The sequence below is a fragment of the Dicentrarchus labrax genome, unplaced genomic scaffold, assembly GCF_905237075.1.
Source record: "Dicentrarchus labrax unplaced genomic scaffold, dlabrax2021, whole genome shotgun sequence".
NCBI lineage: Eukaryota > Metazoa > Chordata > Actinopteri > Moronidae > Dicentrarchus > Dicentrarchus labrax.
The window spans coordinates 2,362,017-2,382,438 of NW_026136723.1; the positions used below are offsets into that span (position 1 = coordinate 2,362,017).

Below are 20,422 nucleotides of genomic sequence, written 5' to 3' on the forward strand. Positions count from 1 at the left end.
TGACTTGCTAAGTGAGAGAATAGGTGTCATTCCAGGAATAAGGAATAGTTCACTCAAAATGCATAGTAGTCTCTCACTAGTCTGTGGGCCAGTATTGGTTTAGTAATTTCATAATCCTTCCTCCCTGAGATCAAGCAGCAGAAATTATGTGACAATGAGCAAATGTGTCAATATGTACATGTTACACATCGTTAGATCAGTCATAGATTCTCCACAATTCAATCGTTCACTATATTTTACGAAAACTATCAACACCAAAGTAAAACATTAATTCATTTGGTAACAAGGTAAACAAAAGTGATGGGAAATAACCTCTGAAGCGATCATGTTAGTTGTCAAATTTGCTGAACAAAACTCAAGAGAAGCAGCAGTTTGAGTTTAGTTTAGTTTTTTACTAAAGGAATTAAACACCTGTCCCAAATAGAGGCCTGTCCCCAATAAAGGCAGGGGGAGTTCAGTGACTTAAGTAAATAAACGCCCAGGCTATTAGAAGTTTTACAGTACTCACCTACAGCTTCTAAAATGCTATTAACGTAATAGTAATAAAAAATGTGCACACAACAGAGAATTAAATGATCATTAAATGTGAATCACTCACTCAGAATTCACTTGTTTATGGAAATAAAACACTGGTGTCGTTGTTGTCAGTAATGTAAAGTATAATTTGATTTGTAGTAAATGGGTTAAATTCAGAAAAGGTGCCAATGTTGTCCTTTAATCTTAATTATTTTATAGCCTTTCCTTCTCTTTATACTGTGTTTGCAGTGTTTTGCTGTTTGCGGCGTGTTCGCCATTGTCGGCCACCGTAAGGAACCCACTGTATAAAAATGTTTCTTGTACTCTTAACAATTCACAAAAACAATTCACTATGACCACATGGTGGCGTAGAGCTGCATCTACAGCACACACCTGTACCCTGTATCTAAAGCACTGACCTCTGCTATGTATGTACAGCATTGACCTCTTCCCTGTATCTACAGCATTTACCAAAATATGTATTAAAATAAATAATAAAAGTCTCAGAGGTGTTTTAATTTTATTTCAAAGAGTCTGCTGCCTCCTGCATTTAGCCACTGCTGGTGCTATAGGAGCGCAAGCTGCCACCGCTTTCCAGTTTGGCTGCCACCTCCAGCACGCTGCTGTTGGCGTTTTCTGCCTAGACCCTGGGTAGGTTTAATACACATTTTAATTGTTTGTACAGTGTATTTTTTGTGTATCGTATTGTGCTCTCCTGTCCACTTGGACTCCAGAAACCCTGATCACAATAATGAAATGAAGATTGTTTTCCAATTTTGTTACAATTTCCCCACACGGTTTCTGGTAGCCTATTGGGCGGCTTAGGCACAAATATACATTTATTACAATAATAATATCAAGGTTACTATTAGGTCATACAGGATTAAACATTATTTAAAATAGGAACACATAATACAGGAAGGAGTGAATTTGTGATCAAGAAGAAACTTTACAACATGTTCTGGTTTACTGTCCAAAATGTGTTGCTGAGGGAAGGGAACTGATACTGAAGCTGAAAGAAATAAAGCTGAGCTTTGACTTATGAGATCTTTTACAAAGAAGTTCTGGGGAGAAGTGTTTTATCTCTATTCGCTTCAATATCTCAACTTAATAGAAATAATATAACTTTATTTGTCCTCATCTTCTGTTATTTATTAGTAGTATTAGTGAATGTATAGTCAGATTCCCGATACACACTCCATAACAGTTGGTGGCGCTAATGCTCCATAACGTTGTTTGCCAGCCGCCATTAAACACCACGAAGAAGAAGCACAGTAACAAGGTGTCCCGTTGGAAACAGACCAATTTTTTTTTTGACGGAGTTTGTGTGATTGTGTGAAAATGTGTAAAGTCCAAATGCTGAGAGCGTTGGTGAAGCAGCGACTAACTGCGGCTGCTGAAGAGATATTTGGGCTGTTTGAAAGAACGATAGCAGAGTACGAGGAGGAACTTTGTCGTTCAAAAGAGGAGAACGAGCGACAACGGAAACTACTGGACGCTGTTTTCAACCCTCAACTTCGGTTACACAGAGCAGGTTGGTTCACTGTACTGCTTCTTCTCTCACTGTTCACACTCTGAGCTGGAAGTAGTATTCACAGCCTTTACTGCAGTAACAGGATGATCAGCACAATGGACTCAAAGGAAAAGTAGTGATAGTGCAGGAACAGGTTGGTTCCCTGTACTGCTTCTTCTCTCACTGTTCATTATTATATTTTTATTTAAAATACTGGTTACACCATCTGACCATGTTGCTTTTACAGAAGAAACTGGCACTACAAATCAAGCATGACAGTCAACAAGGTCAATTGAACTTGTGCTTTTTATTATTTTCAATGAAGAAAAAACATCAACAACAAGAATTGGGTGTTTTCTATTGTTAATTAATTTATTCACAACAGAAAACTCTTGTGTGGATTGTAACCTGCCCGGCTGCCCCCGAAGTGGAACACCTGAATTTCACTGCTGAGCTTACAGCCATAGTTCTCAGAGAAGTCTACATGAATAATAATAATAATAATAATACATTTTATTTAAAAAGCGCTTTTCTGAATACTCAGACACTGTACAATATAATATAAGAAGAATACAAGAACATCAATCAGTAAAACAATATAAAACAGTACATTACATACGTTAAAAACACATTAGACTGAGATAGATTTTAAAAGCCATTTTAACAAGGTGAGTTTGTGTCAGTGATTTGAATGTTGGAGGGTCGGTACAGTCACGGATGGGTTTGGGGAGAGAGTTCCAGAGGGAGGGGGCAGCTACAGAGAACGCTCTGTTGCCCCAGGTTCGGTGCTTGGTCCGGGGTGGAGGAGTCAGGATGTTGGCGTCAGATGAGCGGAGGCTACAGGATGGATTGTGGCGGTGGAGCAGGTCAGTGAGGTAGGAAGGAGCCTGGTTATGGAGGGCTTTGTGTGTAAGGAGGAGGATTTTGAACTGAATAAGCTGTAGAACTGGGAGCCAGTGGAGGTTCTGGAGGACGGGAGTGAGGTGAGCATACGTGCTGCAGAGTTTTGGATGTACTGTAGCTTATTCATAGTTTTGGATGGTGTGCCGTAGAGGATGCTGTTGCAGTAGTCGGCAATGTTCTTGAGATGAAAGAAGGCAGTTCTGGTGATTTGGTTTATGTGATATATGAATGCAGATTTCATCCTCTAGTAGTGTTTCTTTCAGCTCTCTGAATGTTTTGACCTGGTGGAGCCAGTTGAATTGGTGCTTAGCTAGAGAGTTTAGCTTCTTGTTAGGCAAAGCCGGCAGATCATCACACTTTCCACTTTGTGTGACTTTTGCAAAGTTACCAAAGGTTTTACCTTCTTCAGATGTGACTACCCTGGACCACTGCTGCCATGTTAGAACAGTATCCTCCAGAGGTCCTTCACACTCAATCTCATTGTTTTTCATTTTGCTCTTTTCTGACCATTTTCTTTGTTTTCTTTTGCCAATCCAGTTTCCTCTGTATCTGTTTTGTCTTTTGTTTTGCTCCCTGGAGTTCCCGTTTAACTTTGCGAAGTTCAGACCTCAGCCTTTCCCTCTCCTCCAGCACTGAGCTATAGTATTTGTTCTTTCTTTCCTTCCCTTTCTTTAGTAGTAGTAGTTGAGAATGCTTGCGGGCCCTCTACAACTGGCTGCTCATAGTCATGATCGTCCAGATGATTATGCATGGGCTCAGGATTTTCAAGATGCTGAATTTGCTCATCTGATGTGTCCATAGATGGTGGGGTTAAGTTGAGAACATCAGCAAGCACCCTTTTCTGTTCTCTGTGGTCTCGCTGATACTGATACTGGCTGCAAACTGTGTTTCTGAACGGAGGCGCAGCTCAATGAGACACAGAGTGACGAGACACGCCTCCGCTCAGGAAATCCATTCCACAGTTTGCAGCCAGCTAGCAGGATAGCATTGGGCAGCATTGTGGCTCGCCAACATTTCCGCTGTGTGAAAATACTTTACACTGGAAACACCGCAGAGCAAGACAGTGTGGCATCCGAAGGCCTATACATTTAAGTTACAGTTTGGTATAAGTTCAACTGATATTTTGTTAACATATGTAGTGTTAGTAAGACATGAGGTTCAACGTCGTAATTCTTACTAGGCAGTGTTTAGGTTAGGGGCCTCTCAATGACCTCTGACCTCTGCCTTGAAAACCCCCATCTCCCCTTATTTCAGTACATCTGATAGCTAAACCAGATGTTTCTTTCCATTTTTGGAGTAAACAACAGGCCTATATAAACCTATTTTCGATGCAAAATAGACAGAGTTATTCATTTGGCAGGATGCTCTCCAAGCTCCCGGGGCTTGAAATGATGCTGTACCTTTTTGTAATAAACCTTTATATACAATTAAGATGGTGTCAGCGGACTTCTCTTCAACACATCTTCACATCGTCGCTACTTAATATACAACAACAGCAAAATGCAATGTTTGCAAAGCCATAATTCAGAGACGCGAAAGCTCCCTCGCATCGTACAACACTACTAACGCAATCAAACACTTCTGGAGTCATTCCAAAAACAAGTTAAACTCCAGGCAGACAACGTGTGTGTGTGTGTGTGTGTGTGTGTGTGTGTGTGTGTGTGTGTGTGTGTGTGTGTGTGTGTGTGTGTGTGTGTGTAAGATGTTTACAGTTATTGCACGTTTCTTATATTTCAGATAATTTACATTTTAAAACCTTGATTTATTGATACTACAAGAGCCAGTGTACTTGATTTGTGCTGTTCAGATACACACTGTTTTATTGATAGTGTGTGTGTGTTAGATGTTTACACTTATTGCACTTTTCTTATATTTCAAGACTCGAATATTTGACATTTTGAGAATTTAATAAATATTGACATGACAATCAATTTGAAACCCTTACAGTTGTATATTTGTTTTCAGAATGGGATTTTTCCTGTTTTTCTGACCTTTATACTTACCTCAAGTTGCCTTTTGGGACATACATGCATACATACGTACATATCATACTTGCCTGTTGAGAGGAATTTATTTGAGCCTCATATAAAATCAACAATAATGATAATATTAATATTAATATTAAAGCAAACACAGCTCTGGTATCTGTATCGGCCGATATCCAAATTCAGGTATCGGGATTGGATCGGAAGTGTAAAAATGTGGATCGGTGCATCCCTAGTCTGTCAGTGTGAGTGTGAGTGTGTGTGTGTGTGTGTGTGTACACAACCACCTTTCTTGCCTTTTGGCAAGGTAAATGGCCCTTGCTGCAGGATCTGCATTGACTCATGCTCTGTGACGAGCCACTTTTTCTTTGCTTGATAATGGCATCTATTGGGGGAGAGAGGCTCTTATTATTTTACAATAATTATGAAACAATAGAAAGTTAATAAATGTAATTTTACGGATCAAACATTTATCATATTGGAGTTTCAAGTCTTTTTAAAGCTGCTGTTCAATTTCAACATTGTCACTGTTCACCCACTGCTGCTTCATTATGAAATTGCATATATTATATATAGCTTAAAGTTGCAAGTGAATGGAATACAAATATGTATTAATTATGTATTTAATATGTATTAAAGCTAAACATTTAAAAAATATTAAAGTCATGCAAAATAATGATTTTATCTTAACCTTCCATAGCTTTGATAATGAAGTTGTGGATAAATCGCCCCTTTTTTCTAAGAACAACACTTAACACTTAAAAATAGTTCCACATGGTAAGTTAGTTCACATTAAATCTGTAATCAGCATCAAAAATTCTCATATTTGACTAAATCAGCCTCTAACCAAAAGGAATATAATAAAAGTAACTGGTTACACCATTTGACTTTTCAATTCAAATTTAAATTTAACAGGCATTATGATGGACACCTATGTAAGCACATGGCCTTGATGTGAAGATTTCAAACAAATTATTTAGATAAATACTTATTTTTACAGTTATTATGAATTATAAATGGTTTCCTAAGGTCATACCATTTGACATGTAACTCTAAGCACACCTGACCATACCCTAAAAATGTCAAATTGTCAAGATTTCAAAGAGAGCTACTAACCTTGGCATGCAGCAGTTAGGCTAATCAGGGGTCCTTCTTTGTGATATCATTTCCTGCCACATGGTCTTCTTAAACAAATGAACAAAATGGCTACTTGAATGTTGGTTACACCGCCTTGACAATTTAGGAAGTTGACTTGACAGACCCAACTCCCCAAATTAGTTATAATGTTTAGAACTATGGAAATTCCATTTACTTTATTCATTGTTAAACAACACAAATGTAGGAATATGCCAAACTACTTGATAATGTGTTTTATTGAGAATTTCAACTTTTTTGAACAAGTTTAAGTATTTGGTACAAAGTTTTTCTGGTTACACCACATTGACATTTTTACCATGATCCCCTGAATATTCTCTCAAAATTGATACATTTTAGACTAGGTCTTCAAAAAGAGAATGTATTAAAGTAATTTGTGAGTTTATTTTCAAATTTTAACCTTTTTAAATTTAACTAAACACAAAAACAATTGCGCCACGTCATTGACCCATTATCATTCTTCACATAGATGACCTGTGAACAGCTCCTGGTGCTGTGCGTCACTGTGTGAGTGTGGAGGCAGTACGGCTGTCAGAATTGGACAAAAATAACTGTTGATTATGCTTTCCAATAAACCCACATATAATTGTTCTATTCGACTATCTATTGCACATATGGACGTTATATAATAATGTGCATTATATCCAGATAAGGCAAGTCAGTACGAGAGACGTAATGTCTCATAGGTATGATTATTTTCACTTCAACATGTCAAAAATAATAGTTATTATTAATAATAACTATTTTATCTTTTGATTCTCTTGAAACTAAATAATAATCCGTGGAACCTGCGTGCACAAAGCTTCAGTCTTTAACCTATTTAATTGTTCAATACTTATTCATTCAGTACAGTCCAGTACAGAAGCCTACACTTTTCGAATATTCTTACTAATTTAATTAATTTATAATATATAATATTAATACTGTACCACATTCACTGCTCCAATTCCCTGCAGATCATATCGTATGTACTTTTTTTGACTGGAGATATTTAAATATGTTCGACTAAAAATACTACTTTAGATTTAGTAGTGAACCAATGAAGAAACTTTAGGTCATGTTCCCATTTATTTGTCCGAAGTAGTCGACTCCTACATCGGTAAACGGGAACAAATCTGGTAGAATCCTTTCGACCGGCATGTTGACCCTTTACTGTCCTCCAATTATCCCTTGCTGTGGCAGCAGGCCGCACCGTTAAAAGTTAAAGAATCTTCTGCCTTGTTCAGAAGAAACTCTGATCCTTTTAATCATTGCTTACTTTCCAGGAAGTCTTCTGCTGATAATCCTCGTGAGACCTTGTCAACAGATTTCAACTTGGTTCCAATGTGTTTCCACTGAGTGACGTCTTCAGCCTGATGATGATCCCACAGTTATCCAGTCTGGATTCAACAGAAAGTGGTGGTTTTCCATGATGTCTATTTTTGTGTTTACTGTGTCCTGCAGACGTCCAGCAGCTGTCGGTGATTAAAGAAGAGGTTCCTCCTGAGCAGCAGCAGGAGCGGAGAACCACTCTGGACCAGGAGGACCCAGAGCCCCCACATATTAAAGAGGAACAGGAGGAAGTCAGGACCAGTCAGGAGGGAGAGCAGCTTCAAGGGTTCACATTCACTCCTGTCCCTGTGAAGAGTGAAGATGATGATGATGAAGAGAAACCTCAGTCCTCACAGCTTCCTCAAAGACAAACTGAACAGATGAGATCAGATGATGGAGAGGACTGTGGAGGACCAGAACCAGCCAGAAACTCAGATTCAGATGAACATTCACAACCTGATACGGATGGTAAGACTGAAGACTCTTCTGAATCTGAGACTGATGATAGCGACAATGATTTTAAAGACACCAGGGAACCTCAGCCAGGTGATGTTTCCAATATAAAGCCCTTGAGCTGTTCAGTTTGTAAGAAATGTTTTTCAAGGAGACAAGGTTTACGTAGACACCTGAGAACTCACACAGGAGAGAAACCGTTTAGCTGCTCAGTGTGTGATAAAAGCTATGGAGAAAAAAGTACTCTGCAGTATCACATGAGAACTCACACAGGAGATAAACCATTCAGCTGCTCAGTTTGCGATAAAAGCTTTGGACAAAAGAATACTCTGCAGACACATATGAGAAGTCATACTGGTGAGAAACCATTCAGCTGCTCAGTGTGTGATAAAAGCTTCAGTCTAAAGACTAATCTTCAGTTACACATGAGAACTCACACAGGTGACAAACCATTCAGCTGCTCAGTGTGTGATAAAAGCTTTAGTCGTAAGAGTCATCTGCAGAGACACATGCAAAGTCATATTGGGGAGAAACCATTCAGCTGCTCAGTGTGTGATAAAAGCTTTAGTCGTAAGAGTCATCTGCAGAGACACATGCAAAGTCATATTGGTGAGAAACCATTTAGCTGCTCAGTGTGCGATAAAAGGTTTGGACAAAAGAGTAATCTGCAGTTGCACATGAGAACTCATACAGGTGAGAAACCATTCAGCTGCTCAGTGTGCGATAAAAGCTTTGGACAAAAGAGTTCTCTGCAGTTGCACATGAGAACTCACACAGGTGAGAAACCTTTCAGCTGCTCAGTGTGTCATAAAAGCTTCCATTTAAAGCGTATTCTGCAGTTACACATGAGAACTCACACTGGTGAGAAACCATTCAGCTGCTCAGTGTGCGATAAAAGCTTTGGACAAAAGAGTACTCTGCAGTTGCACATGAGAACTCACACTGGTGAGAAACCTTTCAGCTGCTCAGTGTGTGATAAAAGTTTCAGTCAAAAGAGTGCTCTGCAGACACATATGAGAACTCATACTGGTAAGAAACCTTTTAGCTGCTCTGTGTGCCATCAAAACTTCATTAAAAAGAGTTCTCTAGAGGACCACATGACAACTCACACATCCAGCTCAGTCTGCAGTTAAAGCTACTTTATTAAAAGTACTATGCAGAGACACATGAGAACTCACACAAGAGAGCAGCAGGTAATTAAGAATCCTGTCCTGTGACATTAGAACAACAGTGTCTGGCGGCTAGGTCTGTAACTATTCTGAATCAGAGTGAGTGATAACAATGTGACAATGGAAAACAACTTTCCCCTGCCTGGCTTACGGGATCACTGGCAACTCAGCAAGAGTTTACCCATTTCTCCAGGAACCACTACACCACTGAACATAGTGGGCATAAATAGCTGCGCACAGTTTAACTGTGTTCATTAAGCACTGGACTGCTTAACTTTTTAAAATGTAATGTATTGATCTAGTTTTATTGTTGTGATTTTGTTATGGTTTATGTTAGGTTACTGTGTTACTCATGTTCTACACTGCTATGGTGATCTTAGTTAAATGTTATGTTCCACACAGAAACAGTCTTTGTACAACAAACTGTTTTTAACTTGCCACTTTTCATATAAGATCACCTCGGCCTTTAACACAACCACACACAGCAGAGAGGACCTTTAAAACAATGCTTTGTCTCTGCTGAACAAGCTCAACATACAGTGCAACACACACTCTGTTTTTGTTATTTAGTTTAGTGCATTGTAGTTTGATCATATTGTCTGTTTATACTTTATCTTTTTAATAAATGCTATCAAATATACATGCTGGTTTATTAAATATTCCACAAACGTGAAGGATACCAAACTATGTTGAGCTACAAATCCTTCAGCTGACTTAATGTGAACATGATGAACTTAGTTATAGTTATTGAATAAATAAATTAGTGTTTCAGATTAATTGTTTTGTATATTCTATGAGTCTGAGTATCACTCAGTTAATAGTTTTCCTTTAAGGGTGGTGTCCCGAGGAACTTCAAATATAATACGTATAAGGATATTGATTACTGTTATTTTTTATTTTCTTTGATCATTTTGATAGCCAGAATTAATTGATTGCTCCTACAAAGTTTTATGACCCTTTAAATCATTGTAATTACAACAATGTACAAAACTTATTTTTTGTTTTTGGTGAATATTTTTTATTCTTTGCCTGTTTAATCAGTAGAATGATCATTGTTGTATTTTCTGTACTTTATTTTGTCTTTGTTTTATCGATCCATCGAGTCCACATTGTAACTTACAGGAAACATTATAAAACATAATCATTAATGTCAGTTTATGGGTTCATGTGTCCTAAAGTTTCAGGTTGCAATCAATAAACTTTATTTTCATAAAAGGACCTTTGTTTCGTTTCCATATTGTTGCTTCAAACGGCATTAAACATTCTGCGTTTCTACATAAAATCTGATCTATCATAGATGTTTGTATACGTTTATAACACTGAGAGTTATATAAGAAACTGAAACTGTGGCAGTCTGTAAATGTTAATCTGATCTTTCCTCACAGTAAGTCAACACAGACTGTAGTTGCTGGTTTCTGACACTAGAGGGCAGAACATCAACATCAACACACAGTATTTGCATTTCCTGAAGAAAATGTTTGCTATTGCTGCATCTGCTGTTGCCACTGTTACAGCTGTTCACCGGCCCAGTTTCTGAAAGAGTCCCAGCACAAAGTGTTTGTGATTCACGTCTAAAGATAAAACCCAAAACCTGTGGTAATTGAATACTGTGTTCAAGAGATATGGTGAGGTTATATTAATGGCCAAAAGGTGGAACTATTGTAGGTAGAATTTTATGAATGTTACACACACGTGCAATGTGAGTTTATGTACAACATGCAATAAGTAAAACACAAAGCTACAAGTTTGGTGAAGATTGGATAAAATATGTGCCTAAAAAGGCGTGAATGGGCGTGGCCTATATCAGTAAAATTAGCATCAACCAAGGAACCCACTGTATAAAAATGTTTTCTTCTCTCCTAACTACTACTCTAACAATTCATAAAAAATTAATAACGACCACATGGTGGTGTAGAGCTGCATCTACAGCACACACCTATGCCCTGTATCTAAAGCCCTGACGTCTGCTATGTATGTACAGCATTGATCTCTTCCCTGTATCTACAGATTTACCAAAATATGATAAATAATAACAGCCTCAGAGGTGTTTTAACTTCATTTCAAAGAGTCTGCTGCCTCCTGCATTTAGCCACTGCTGGTGCTATAGGAGCGCAAGCTGCCCCCGCTTTCCAGTTTGGCTGCCACCTCTAGCACGCTGCTGTTGGCGTTTCCTGCCTAGACCCTGGGTAGGTTTAGTACACATTTTAATTGTATGTACAGTGTATTTTTTGTGTATCGTATTGTGCTCTCCTGTCCACTTGGACTCCAGAAACCCTGATCACAATAATGAAATGAAGACTGTTTTCCAATTTTGTTACAATTTCCCCACACGGTTTCTGGTAGCCTATTGGGCGGCTTAGGCACAAATATACATTTATTACAATAATAATATCAAGGTTACTATTAGGTCATACAGGATTAAACATTATTTGAAATAGGAAAACATAATACAGGAAGGAGTGAATTTGTGATCAAGAAGAAACTTTACAACATGTTCTGGTTTACTGTCCAAAATGTGTTGCTGAGGGAAGGGAACTGATACTGAAGCTGAAAGAAATAAAGCTGAGCTTTGACTTATGAGATCTTCTACAAAGAAGTTCTGGGGAGAAGTGTTATCTCTATTCGCTTCAATATCTCAACTTAATAGAAATAATATAACTTTATTTGTCCTCATCTTCTGTTATTTATTAGTAGTATTAGTGAATGTATAGTCAGATTCCCGATACACACTCCATAACAGTTGGTGGCGCTAATGCTCCATAACGTTGTTTGCCAGCCGCCATTAAACACCACGAAGGATCACCACCATGTACAGCACTGTCCTTCCTCGGTAGACTTGTTTTTGGAGGAACCTGGAACCGGAACTGTGAGAGACGCTGAGAGAAGCGGAGTTGGCACACATGCTCGTGTTCTACGCCTGCTGCCGCATAACAAATTCGAGACACTTTTTCTTCTACTTTTTTAAATTATTTTTTATTTTTTATTTTTTTTTATTAATAGTAGGGCTAGTATTATTAGAATTAGATTAGGGTTGGGAAGGAGGGATTTAAGAGGCCCATGGCTTCAGGGAAGGGGGATGAGGGTGGTGGATGGCAGACGGTGGTAAAGGAAAAGAGGGGGCATCGAGTGAAAGACCTGAAATGTCAGGAGATGAAGGAAATAAGGTTAGGAAAACTGGAAATACTGAAGAGTTTGTCGTGCTGTTTAAAGTTAAGGGAACTAATCAAGGAGATGCAGGATTTAGAGCAGTGAATCCATTAAAAGTTACCAGTGCTTTGGAGAGTCAGATAGGCAAAGAATTTCAGGCCAAGATATTGTTTAATGGAATGTTAAGAGTTTGTTGTAAAAACAGGAAACAGTATAATGATGCCAGAGGTGTGGGAAAGCTGGTGGTCAAGGTGGAGGCATTGATCCCTAGAGGAAGCCAGCAAGGAATCAAGGGAGTGGTGTATGGAGTGTTTGCTGGCTTATCTGAGAAGGAAATCTTAGAAAACATTAAGGGGGCCCAGGTAACTGATGTGATCAGATTTAAGCGTAGGGATGGAGCCGGGGATCCGCCGGTCCTGTTGACGTTTAAAGATAGTGTACTGCCACAGAGAGTGTTTCTTGGGAGTATGGCGTATTATGTGAGAGAGTACATTAAACCACCATTGCGCTGCTATAACTGTCAGAGGTTTGGACATGTTGCTGGGGCTTCTCGGGGTAAAAGAAGGTGTGCAAAGTGCGGTGGAGATCATATAATACAAAGTTGCAAGGCAGAGGCTCCTAAGTGCCCTAACTGTGAGGGGGATCATGGGGCAGGGTTTCACGGGTGTGAGCGATTTGTTCAGGCTAAGCGGGTGCAGGATGTGAGGGAGCTGAACAAGGTGTCGTATGCAGAGGCAGTTCAAAGAGTGGATAGAGAATGTGGAAAAGGGATATCTGGTACTAGAGCAGTGTCAGGAAGCCAGGTCAATGCTCCAAACTTGCAGTCGGACCTACATTCTGATATGTTGAATCTTACAAAGGAGTCATTTCTGTCTTTTGTGTCTGATGTGTTGGTAGGAGCTAAGAAAGCAGCGAACCGCTCAGATATTATTAGGTTAGTGGTGGTGGCAGCTGAAAGGTTCCTCGGTATAACGCAGTTGCCAGAAGAGCTACATCAATACATGAAGGCGAGTCAACCTATGGATAGGTCACAGTTGGTGAGGGTTAGCAGTATGGAGGATGTTGGTGAAGTGGATGAGGTGGATCCTCATTAGCATCTTAATGTGGCATATTCTTCAATGGAATGCCAGGAGTCTAATAGGAAATGGTCAGGAGTTAAAAAGGTTTGTTGATGAATTTAAAGAAGCTCCAGAATTGATATGTATTCAAGAGACTTGGTTAAAGCCTTCTCTAGATTTTGTAATTCCAGGGTATGAATATTTGAGAATAGATAGGTCTGATAGATCAAGTGGGGGTTGTGCAACCTTTGTTAAGATTGGGCTGCAGTACAGGAGAATTGATATTAATTCCAATCTTGCGTGTTTAGCTGTGGAGATTTGGAGCAGTCAAAATTCTATTACTGTGCTAAATTATTATAACCCTTGTCAACCTTTGGTATTGTCAGATTTTGATGAGATAATGGAGAAGGTAAGGTGTCCTGTTATATGGATTGGAGATTTTAATGCACATAATCCTTTATGGGGTAGTGATCATAGGGATAAAAATGGTGTTATTGTAGAAGAATTTATAGATAAATATGAGTTAGTAGTGTTAAATGATGGAAGGCCAACTAGATATCATATTGTCAGAAATACCTGCAGTCATATAGATTTGTCAATCACTTCGTCAAACTTAGCTAGAGTTGGTGAATGGGATGTTATAGACTCGTATACATTGGGTAGTGATCATTATCCTTTTTTTATGTAGATTTGGTAGGGAATTGAGGAGAGAAGTGGAAAAGAAAGCCCCTAGATATAACTTTTCTCAGGCTAAATGGGATAAATTTCAGGAGAGGGTTCAGAGCTTAGTAGGAGAGATTGATAGCGAGGGTACTGTAGATAATTGGAATACATCCATTAGTCTTATGATACATGAGGCCGCTTTCAGTACTATTCCTCTGAAGCAGGAACCTAGGACTCGTATGCTGGTTCCTTGGTGGAATAAGGAGTGTGATCAAGCTGTAGGGAGTAGGAATAGAGAATATAGAAGACTAAGAAAGTTTCCAATGTTGGTTAATGTAATGGAGTACAAGCGGCTAAGGGCAGTAGCAAGAAGAGTTATAAAGGATGCAAAGAGGAATAGTTGGAGGAAGTTTTGTGGTACGCTAGGCCCTGAGACTCCTGTAAGGCATTTGTGGTCTGCAATACGTAGAATGTCAGGGGTATATAAAAGAAGATTGATACCAGTGTTACAGAAGGGTGAGACAGTAGCAGTTTCCAATAAGGAAAAAGCAGACATGTTTGTTGATCGTTTTCAAGCAGTGCATAGATCAGAGAGAATGGGGGCTGAGAGGTGTAGGAAGAGAACTGAGCTGATGGCAGTTAATCAGTGGAAGTTGGAAAGGAATTTAGAAAACCATAATCCTATAAATCTGTTTTTTACTATAAAAGAGTTGAAGGATGCAATTATGTCTGGGGCTAATACTACCCCGGGGAGAGATAGGTTGTCTTATGAGTTTTTTAAACATCTGGATGATATTGTACTTGATGAAATATTAGCTTTGTTTAATACGGTGTGGGCAGAGGGTTATTTGCCCAAGGAATGGAAACATGCAGTTGTGGTCCCTATTTTAAAGCCAGGCAAAAGTCCATCTGACCCTAGTTCATATCGCCCTATAGCACTCACAGCAGTGCTTTGTAAAGTAATGGAGAAGATGGTAACCAACAGACTAGTGTGCTTCATAGAAACTAGAGGACTCTTTGTTGATGTCCAGAATGGCTTTAGGAAGGGAAGGTCGACAATGGAATCAGTGCTAGTTTTGGATCAGGATATCAAAAGGGCATTTAGAAATAAGGAAATAGTAGTGAGTGTATTCCTGGATATTGAGAAGGCATATGATTCTTTGTGGAAGGAGGGATTAATGATTAAAATATTTGACTTGGGAGTAAGGGGACGAATGTTTAATTGGATTATGGATTTTTTAATGAAAAGAACAATACAAGTAATGGTTGGTTGTGTCTGTTCAAATACTGTAGAAATAGAGAACGGAACCCAGGAAGTGTTATCAGTCCAGTTTTATTTAATATAATGATTAATGATATCTTTGGCAAAATAGAGAGAGGATTTGGGTTATCTCTATTTGCAGATGATGGGGCCATCTGGAAAAGAGGGCGTAATGTAGAGTTTGTTTTAAAACAGATTCAAAGAGTATTATTGTCTATAGAGGAATGGGGGAACACATGGGGCTTCAAATTTTCTGCATCTAAGACTAAATATGTTGTATTTGGTTTTAAAAGAAAGTTACCTAATAAAGGGCTGTATATGTATGGGTCTTTATTGGAGAAGGTAAAGGTTTTTAAATTTTTGGGTGTATGGTTTGAAGAGCGTATGACTTGGGCTGTGCATGTAGATAAAATTGTGCTGAAATGTGGAAAAGTTCTAAATGTTATGAGAAGTCTGGTTGGGTGTGAGTGGGGGGCTGAGAGGGAGACGATGTTGGTAATTTTTCAGGCCTTGATCAGATCTGCTCTTGACTATGGGAGTTTTGTGTATGGATCTGCTTCTAAAACTGTTCTGGATAAGTTAGATGTGGTGCATGCAAAGGCATTGAGGCTTTGTTGTGGGGCCTTTAGAACTTCCCCAGTCCCTGCCGTGCTTGTTGAAATGGGAGAAATGCCCTTATGGTTAAGGTGCATTAAGTTAGGGTTACAGTACTGGGTTAAACTTAGAGGGTGTAGTCACACCTTTCCAGCAAGGTGTCTGTTACAAGAGATAGTAGAGAATAAATATAATATTTTTTTTGTCACTGTAAACCAGTGGGCTAAGAAGCTGGGCTTGGAACAGGGAGGTAATGTAGAGCACACAAGATGGTTACCTATGCCTTATTGGGTGATGCCTGAATTGAATATTGAGCTTTCTTTTCTTCAAGAAAAAGATAACAGGAAAGTGACTCCAAGAATAGTGGAACATCTTAATTCAATCAGTGAGAGTACTTTAATTATTTTTACAGATGGATCTAGAGATCCGGTTAGTGGGAGAGCCGGCTTTGGGGTGTATGTGGAGCAGATTGGGTTGAAGATTGGTCGACGTATTTCTAATGGAAGCTCTGTTTTCACTACTGAGTTAATGGCAGTTCTATGGGCTTTATGGTGGATTGAGGAAGCCAGACCTAAAGAAGTCACTATCTGCTCTGATTCTGCAGCTGCACTAGAAACTTTAAGAGCAGGAAAAACTACAGCTCGTCCTGACATTATGAATGACATTTTGAATGTGGTTTTTAGAATTGGGTTTGCTTGCAGCGTTACTTTTTGCTGGGTTCCAGGGCACGCTGGGGTTAGGGGGAATGAGCAGGTGGACCACATCGCAAAGGAAAGCTTAAGAAGAGAAGTAGATGTTCATTTATCCATGGGGCGAGTGGAATTAAGAGAAATAATCAAAGCGGGCTTAACAAAAGAATGGCAGAGAGGGTGGCAAAGGGAAGCCAGGGGTAGACACTTCTTTTCTATAAATCCTAAAGTTAGGAAAATATGTTTATGTGATTCTCTGTCTCGTAGGGATTCAGTGAAACTCTGTAGGTTGAGGTTGGGTCATTGTGGGTTAAATGATTCTTTGTGCATTGTAGGAAAACATGTTTCTTGATTGTGTGAATGTGGGATCCTTGAAACAGTAAGGCATGTTTTCCTAGAATGTAGAAAGTATAGGGAAGAGAGAAAGGTATTATTTGTTAGATTGACAGGACTTGGAGTTGAGGCTTTTTCTATTGCATCTTTGTTTGGACACAGTGAGAAATACAGAACCGGTGCAGTTCTGCAGTTTCTGCATGATACAGGATTGTATGTGAGAATTTAGTTCTAAATCTGACCTGTGGAGGGCAGTAATACGCTTAACAGCGTCTACACTGCCGGAATCTTATAAGAAGAAGAAGAACACCATGATGAAGAAGAAGCACCGGAAATGATTGTCCGAGTTCAGAGTGGAACAAGATGGCGTCCAGTAACAACGTGTCCCGTTGTCGTGCTGAGAAAGTGTGTGTGACATCCACAGTAACGAGCCATCCGAGCCTCCGTATGTCCGGATAAAGCTGTCTGAATGGACTTTGTGCTGTTCACCGTTTTTCGGAATGTTTTCCCGCTGACTCATCTCCCGGTAGCCTACAAAGCTGATTGTGTGAAAATGTGTAAAGTCCAAATGCTGAGAGCGTTGGTGAAGCAGCGACTAACTGCGGCTGCTGAAGAGATATTTGGGCTGTTTGAAAGAACGATAGCAGAGTACGAGGAGGAACTTTGTCGTTCAAAAGAGGAGAACGAGCGACAACGGAAACTACTGGACGCTGTTTTCAACCCTCAACTTCGGTTACACAGAGCAGGTTGGTTCACTGTACTGCTTCTTCTCTCACTGTTCACACTCTGAGCTGGAAGTAGTATTCACAGCCTTTACTGCAGTAACAGGATGATCAGCACAATGGACTCAAAGGAAAAGTAGTGATAGTGCAGGAACAGGTTGGACTATTATATCTGATGGATCAATATTACTGCTGCATTCATGTGGATGTAGATGTTGAACTACTTTATATACTGTTGCTACTTTAATCTACAGCAGTGACGATGCATTTTCCTGCTCATCCAGGAGGGTTTTTAAATAGTTTATTTAGAATTAGGAGAATTTTCTCCACCCATAAAGTAATAAATGTTTTCCTCGTCAACTATTCATTGAACAACACTAAGTTCATTTATTCCAACACAGTGTAACGTCACACAGTCTGGTTGTTCAATCACTTCCAACTTCACTGAAACTGATCCAGGAACTGGTTACATAAATGCATTACATTTTTCCTCCCCTTTGTTACTTCCCGAGCCAAGATGATGTACTTAAAGCATTGTATATTTCATATGAGTATTTTTACATTAGTGTCATCTTCTTCTGCCTCCTGTATTTCACATACAAGTGGCAGCCCCTTTGGGGTCCTCTCAAATGTGACGCTGGCATAGGTCGCCCTGTTAGCATTTCATACGGGGTAAGGTGGGCATTCTCATACTCATTAGTGCAAGTGGCAACGCAGTCACTCTGTCCATCTTAGTTTCCCTGCAGATTTTCAACGCTCCATGAGCTCTTTCCACTAGACCTTGTGATTGGGGATGGTACACACTTCCCAGCTTATGTTTGATTCTTAGTGTTTGATATCTTCCTTATTACAGCATTGTCAAAATTACTTATCAGCGCCGATGGCGGAGCCAGGGCCAGCAGACCCAGCAGCCCTGGACTAGCGGTATTTGGGCTACTGTGTTAACGGTTTGACTCGAGGACACTGTATGTAAGTTTTGGAGCCAAGCTTTGAAGGGAACATTCAATCAGACTGTTGTCTGGGCTAGAGTTTGCGCGAACTGCGTTTGATGTGGCCACGTATCTTACAGATAGGGGATGGGGTCTGCGGTCTCAGAGGGTTAGGGGATTTGTTTTACTTTTTACGTTTGTACCACACCTTGAGTAGATTTAACAGTTCACACTTTGTTAGAGTGATTAGGCAAGGTGTGATTTCTGTGTTTGTTTTTTGTTGTTGTTTCGTTTTGTGACCGCAGAGGGTGGGTGGTGGGAGATGGTTTTTGTGTTGTTTTTCCTTCTACACCATTTGACACAAACTGTCATACATTGTGGAATTTATTCTGTATATCTGATTGATATAAATGGTGCTAATAAAAAATGTATCACAAAAAAACCAAAAGAGCTGGTGTGCTGCACTCGTGAATGTCTATTGCGACCCAAAACAACGCAGCAAATTAAGTCGTCACACTCTTTCAAATGTTTACTCCGGCAAGGTAAACGGCGTCGTCACGTGAGCTGCACCCGACACGGCAGTGGCTGGCTTACTGCCACTACCTGAGATGTTGCTGCAGCGCATGCAGCGCATTCAGCGCATGCGCGTAACATAGATCCAATGTATCGATGACTGAATTAATCACCAACTATTTTTATAATCGATTTTAATCGATTTAATCGATGAGTTGTTGCAGCCCTAGTCTCCATAACTGCGGATGTAGCACTGACATCTCTGATTACCCGGCATTATGATCAGAGATATTTAATAGGTTTGACTTATGAATAACAAATAGTAGTACTTTAGATTTAATTTATTATTATTATTATATATCTTGGCTTTAAAGTAAATTATTAACTCTGAAATTCCATTGACTGTATCTACTAACAAGTATTATTGTGACTACCCATTCAATTAAAATATTCCAATATAGTGAAAAAATAAAAATATTGTTTTTTAATTCATAGTGAAGCAATGAAGAATCTTTAGGTGATTTTCCCATTTAATTATCCATGGAATCTGCGGGCACAAAGCTTCAATCTCTAGCCTATTTAACTGTTCAATATTTATTCAGTCAGTACAGTCCAGTACAGTAGCTTACACCTTTGGAATATTATGTTTAAATGTCACTAAAAATACCCTGAGGGGAGGTTAAAGTAGTAATAATAAAAATGGAAAAACACTGTACCACATTCACTGCTCCAATTCCCTACAGATCATATCGTATGTCCTGTTCGACTGCAGATATTTAAATATGTTGGACTAAAAATAGTACTTTAGATTTATTACCAATGAATGTTCCCATATATTAGTCCGGAGTTGTCCACTCCTACATTGGTAAACAGGAACAAATCTGGCAGACTCCTTTCGACAAGCATGTTGACCCTTTACTGTTCTCCAACTTTCCCTTGCTGTGGCAGCAGACCGCACCGTTAAAGGTTAAAGAATCTTCTGCCTTGTTCAGAAGGAACTCTGATCTTTTTAATCGTTGCTTACTTCCCATGAAGTCTTCTGCTTATAATCCTCATGAGACCCTGTCAACAGATTTCAACTTGTTTCCAATGTGTTACCACTGAGTGACATCTTCAGCCTGATGATGATCCCACAGTTATCCAGTCTGGATTTAACAGAAAGTGGTGGTTTTCCAAATGTCTATCTTTGTGTTTACTGTGTCCTGCAGACGTCCAGCAGTTGTCAGTGATTAAAGAAGAGGTTCCCCCTGAGCAGCAGCAGGAATGGAGACCCAGTCTGGACCAGGAGGACCCAGAGCCCCCACACATTAAAGAGGAACAGGAGGAAGTCAGGACCAGTCAGGAGGAAGTCAGGACCAGTCGGAAGGAAGTCAGGACCAGTCAGGAGGAAGTCAGGACCAGTCAGGAGGAAGTGGCGGGAAGGAAGGGGGAAGGAAGGAGGGGAGTCAGGACCGTGGGGAGAGCAACTTCAAGAGTTTACATTCACTTCTGTCCCTGTGAAGAGTGAA

At 39.6% G+C, this 20,422-nt stretch overlaps 3 protein-coding genes across 3 annotated transcripts in view; all 3 read left to right on the forward strand.

Moving 5' to 3' along the window:
- Positions 1-1,775: 1,775 nt before the first annotated feature.
- On the forward strand, positions 1,776-20,421 carry si:ch211-86h15.1 (uncharacterized protein LOC558435 homolog). Its single transcript, XM_051391269.1, has 2 exons — positions 1,776-2,050; positions 20,123-20,421. Exons 1-2 carry the CDS (start codon positions 1,858-1,860, stop codon positions 20,419-20,421), a joined length of 492 nt encoding a protein of 163 aa, XP_051247229.1. The 5' UTR covers positions 1,776-1,857.
- LOC127357977 (zinc finger protein 37-like) overlaps positions 7,555-20,422 on the forward strand; it is a 111,488-nt gene continuing 98,620 nt past the window's right edge. Inside the window, exon 1 of the mRNA XM_051390696.1 lies at positions 7,555-7,725. The gene's annotated coding sequence lies outside the window, so the exon portion shown is untranslated. The remainder of the gene's footprint in view (positions 7,726-20,422) is intronic.
- Positions 7,858-10,223, forward strand: LOC127358091 (gastrula zinc finger protein XlCGF57.1-like). Its single transcript, XM_051390996.1, has one exon. The coding sequence runs from the start codon at positions 8,094-8,096 to the stop codon at positions 8,967-8,969; it is 876 nt and encodes a 291-aa protein (XP_051246956.1). The 5' UTR covers positions 7,858-8,093; the 3' UTR covers positions 8,970-10,223.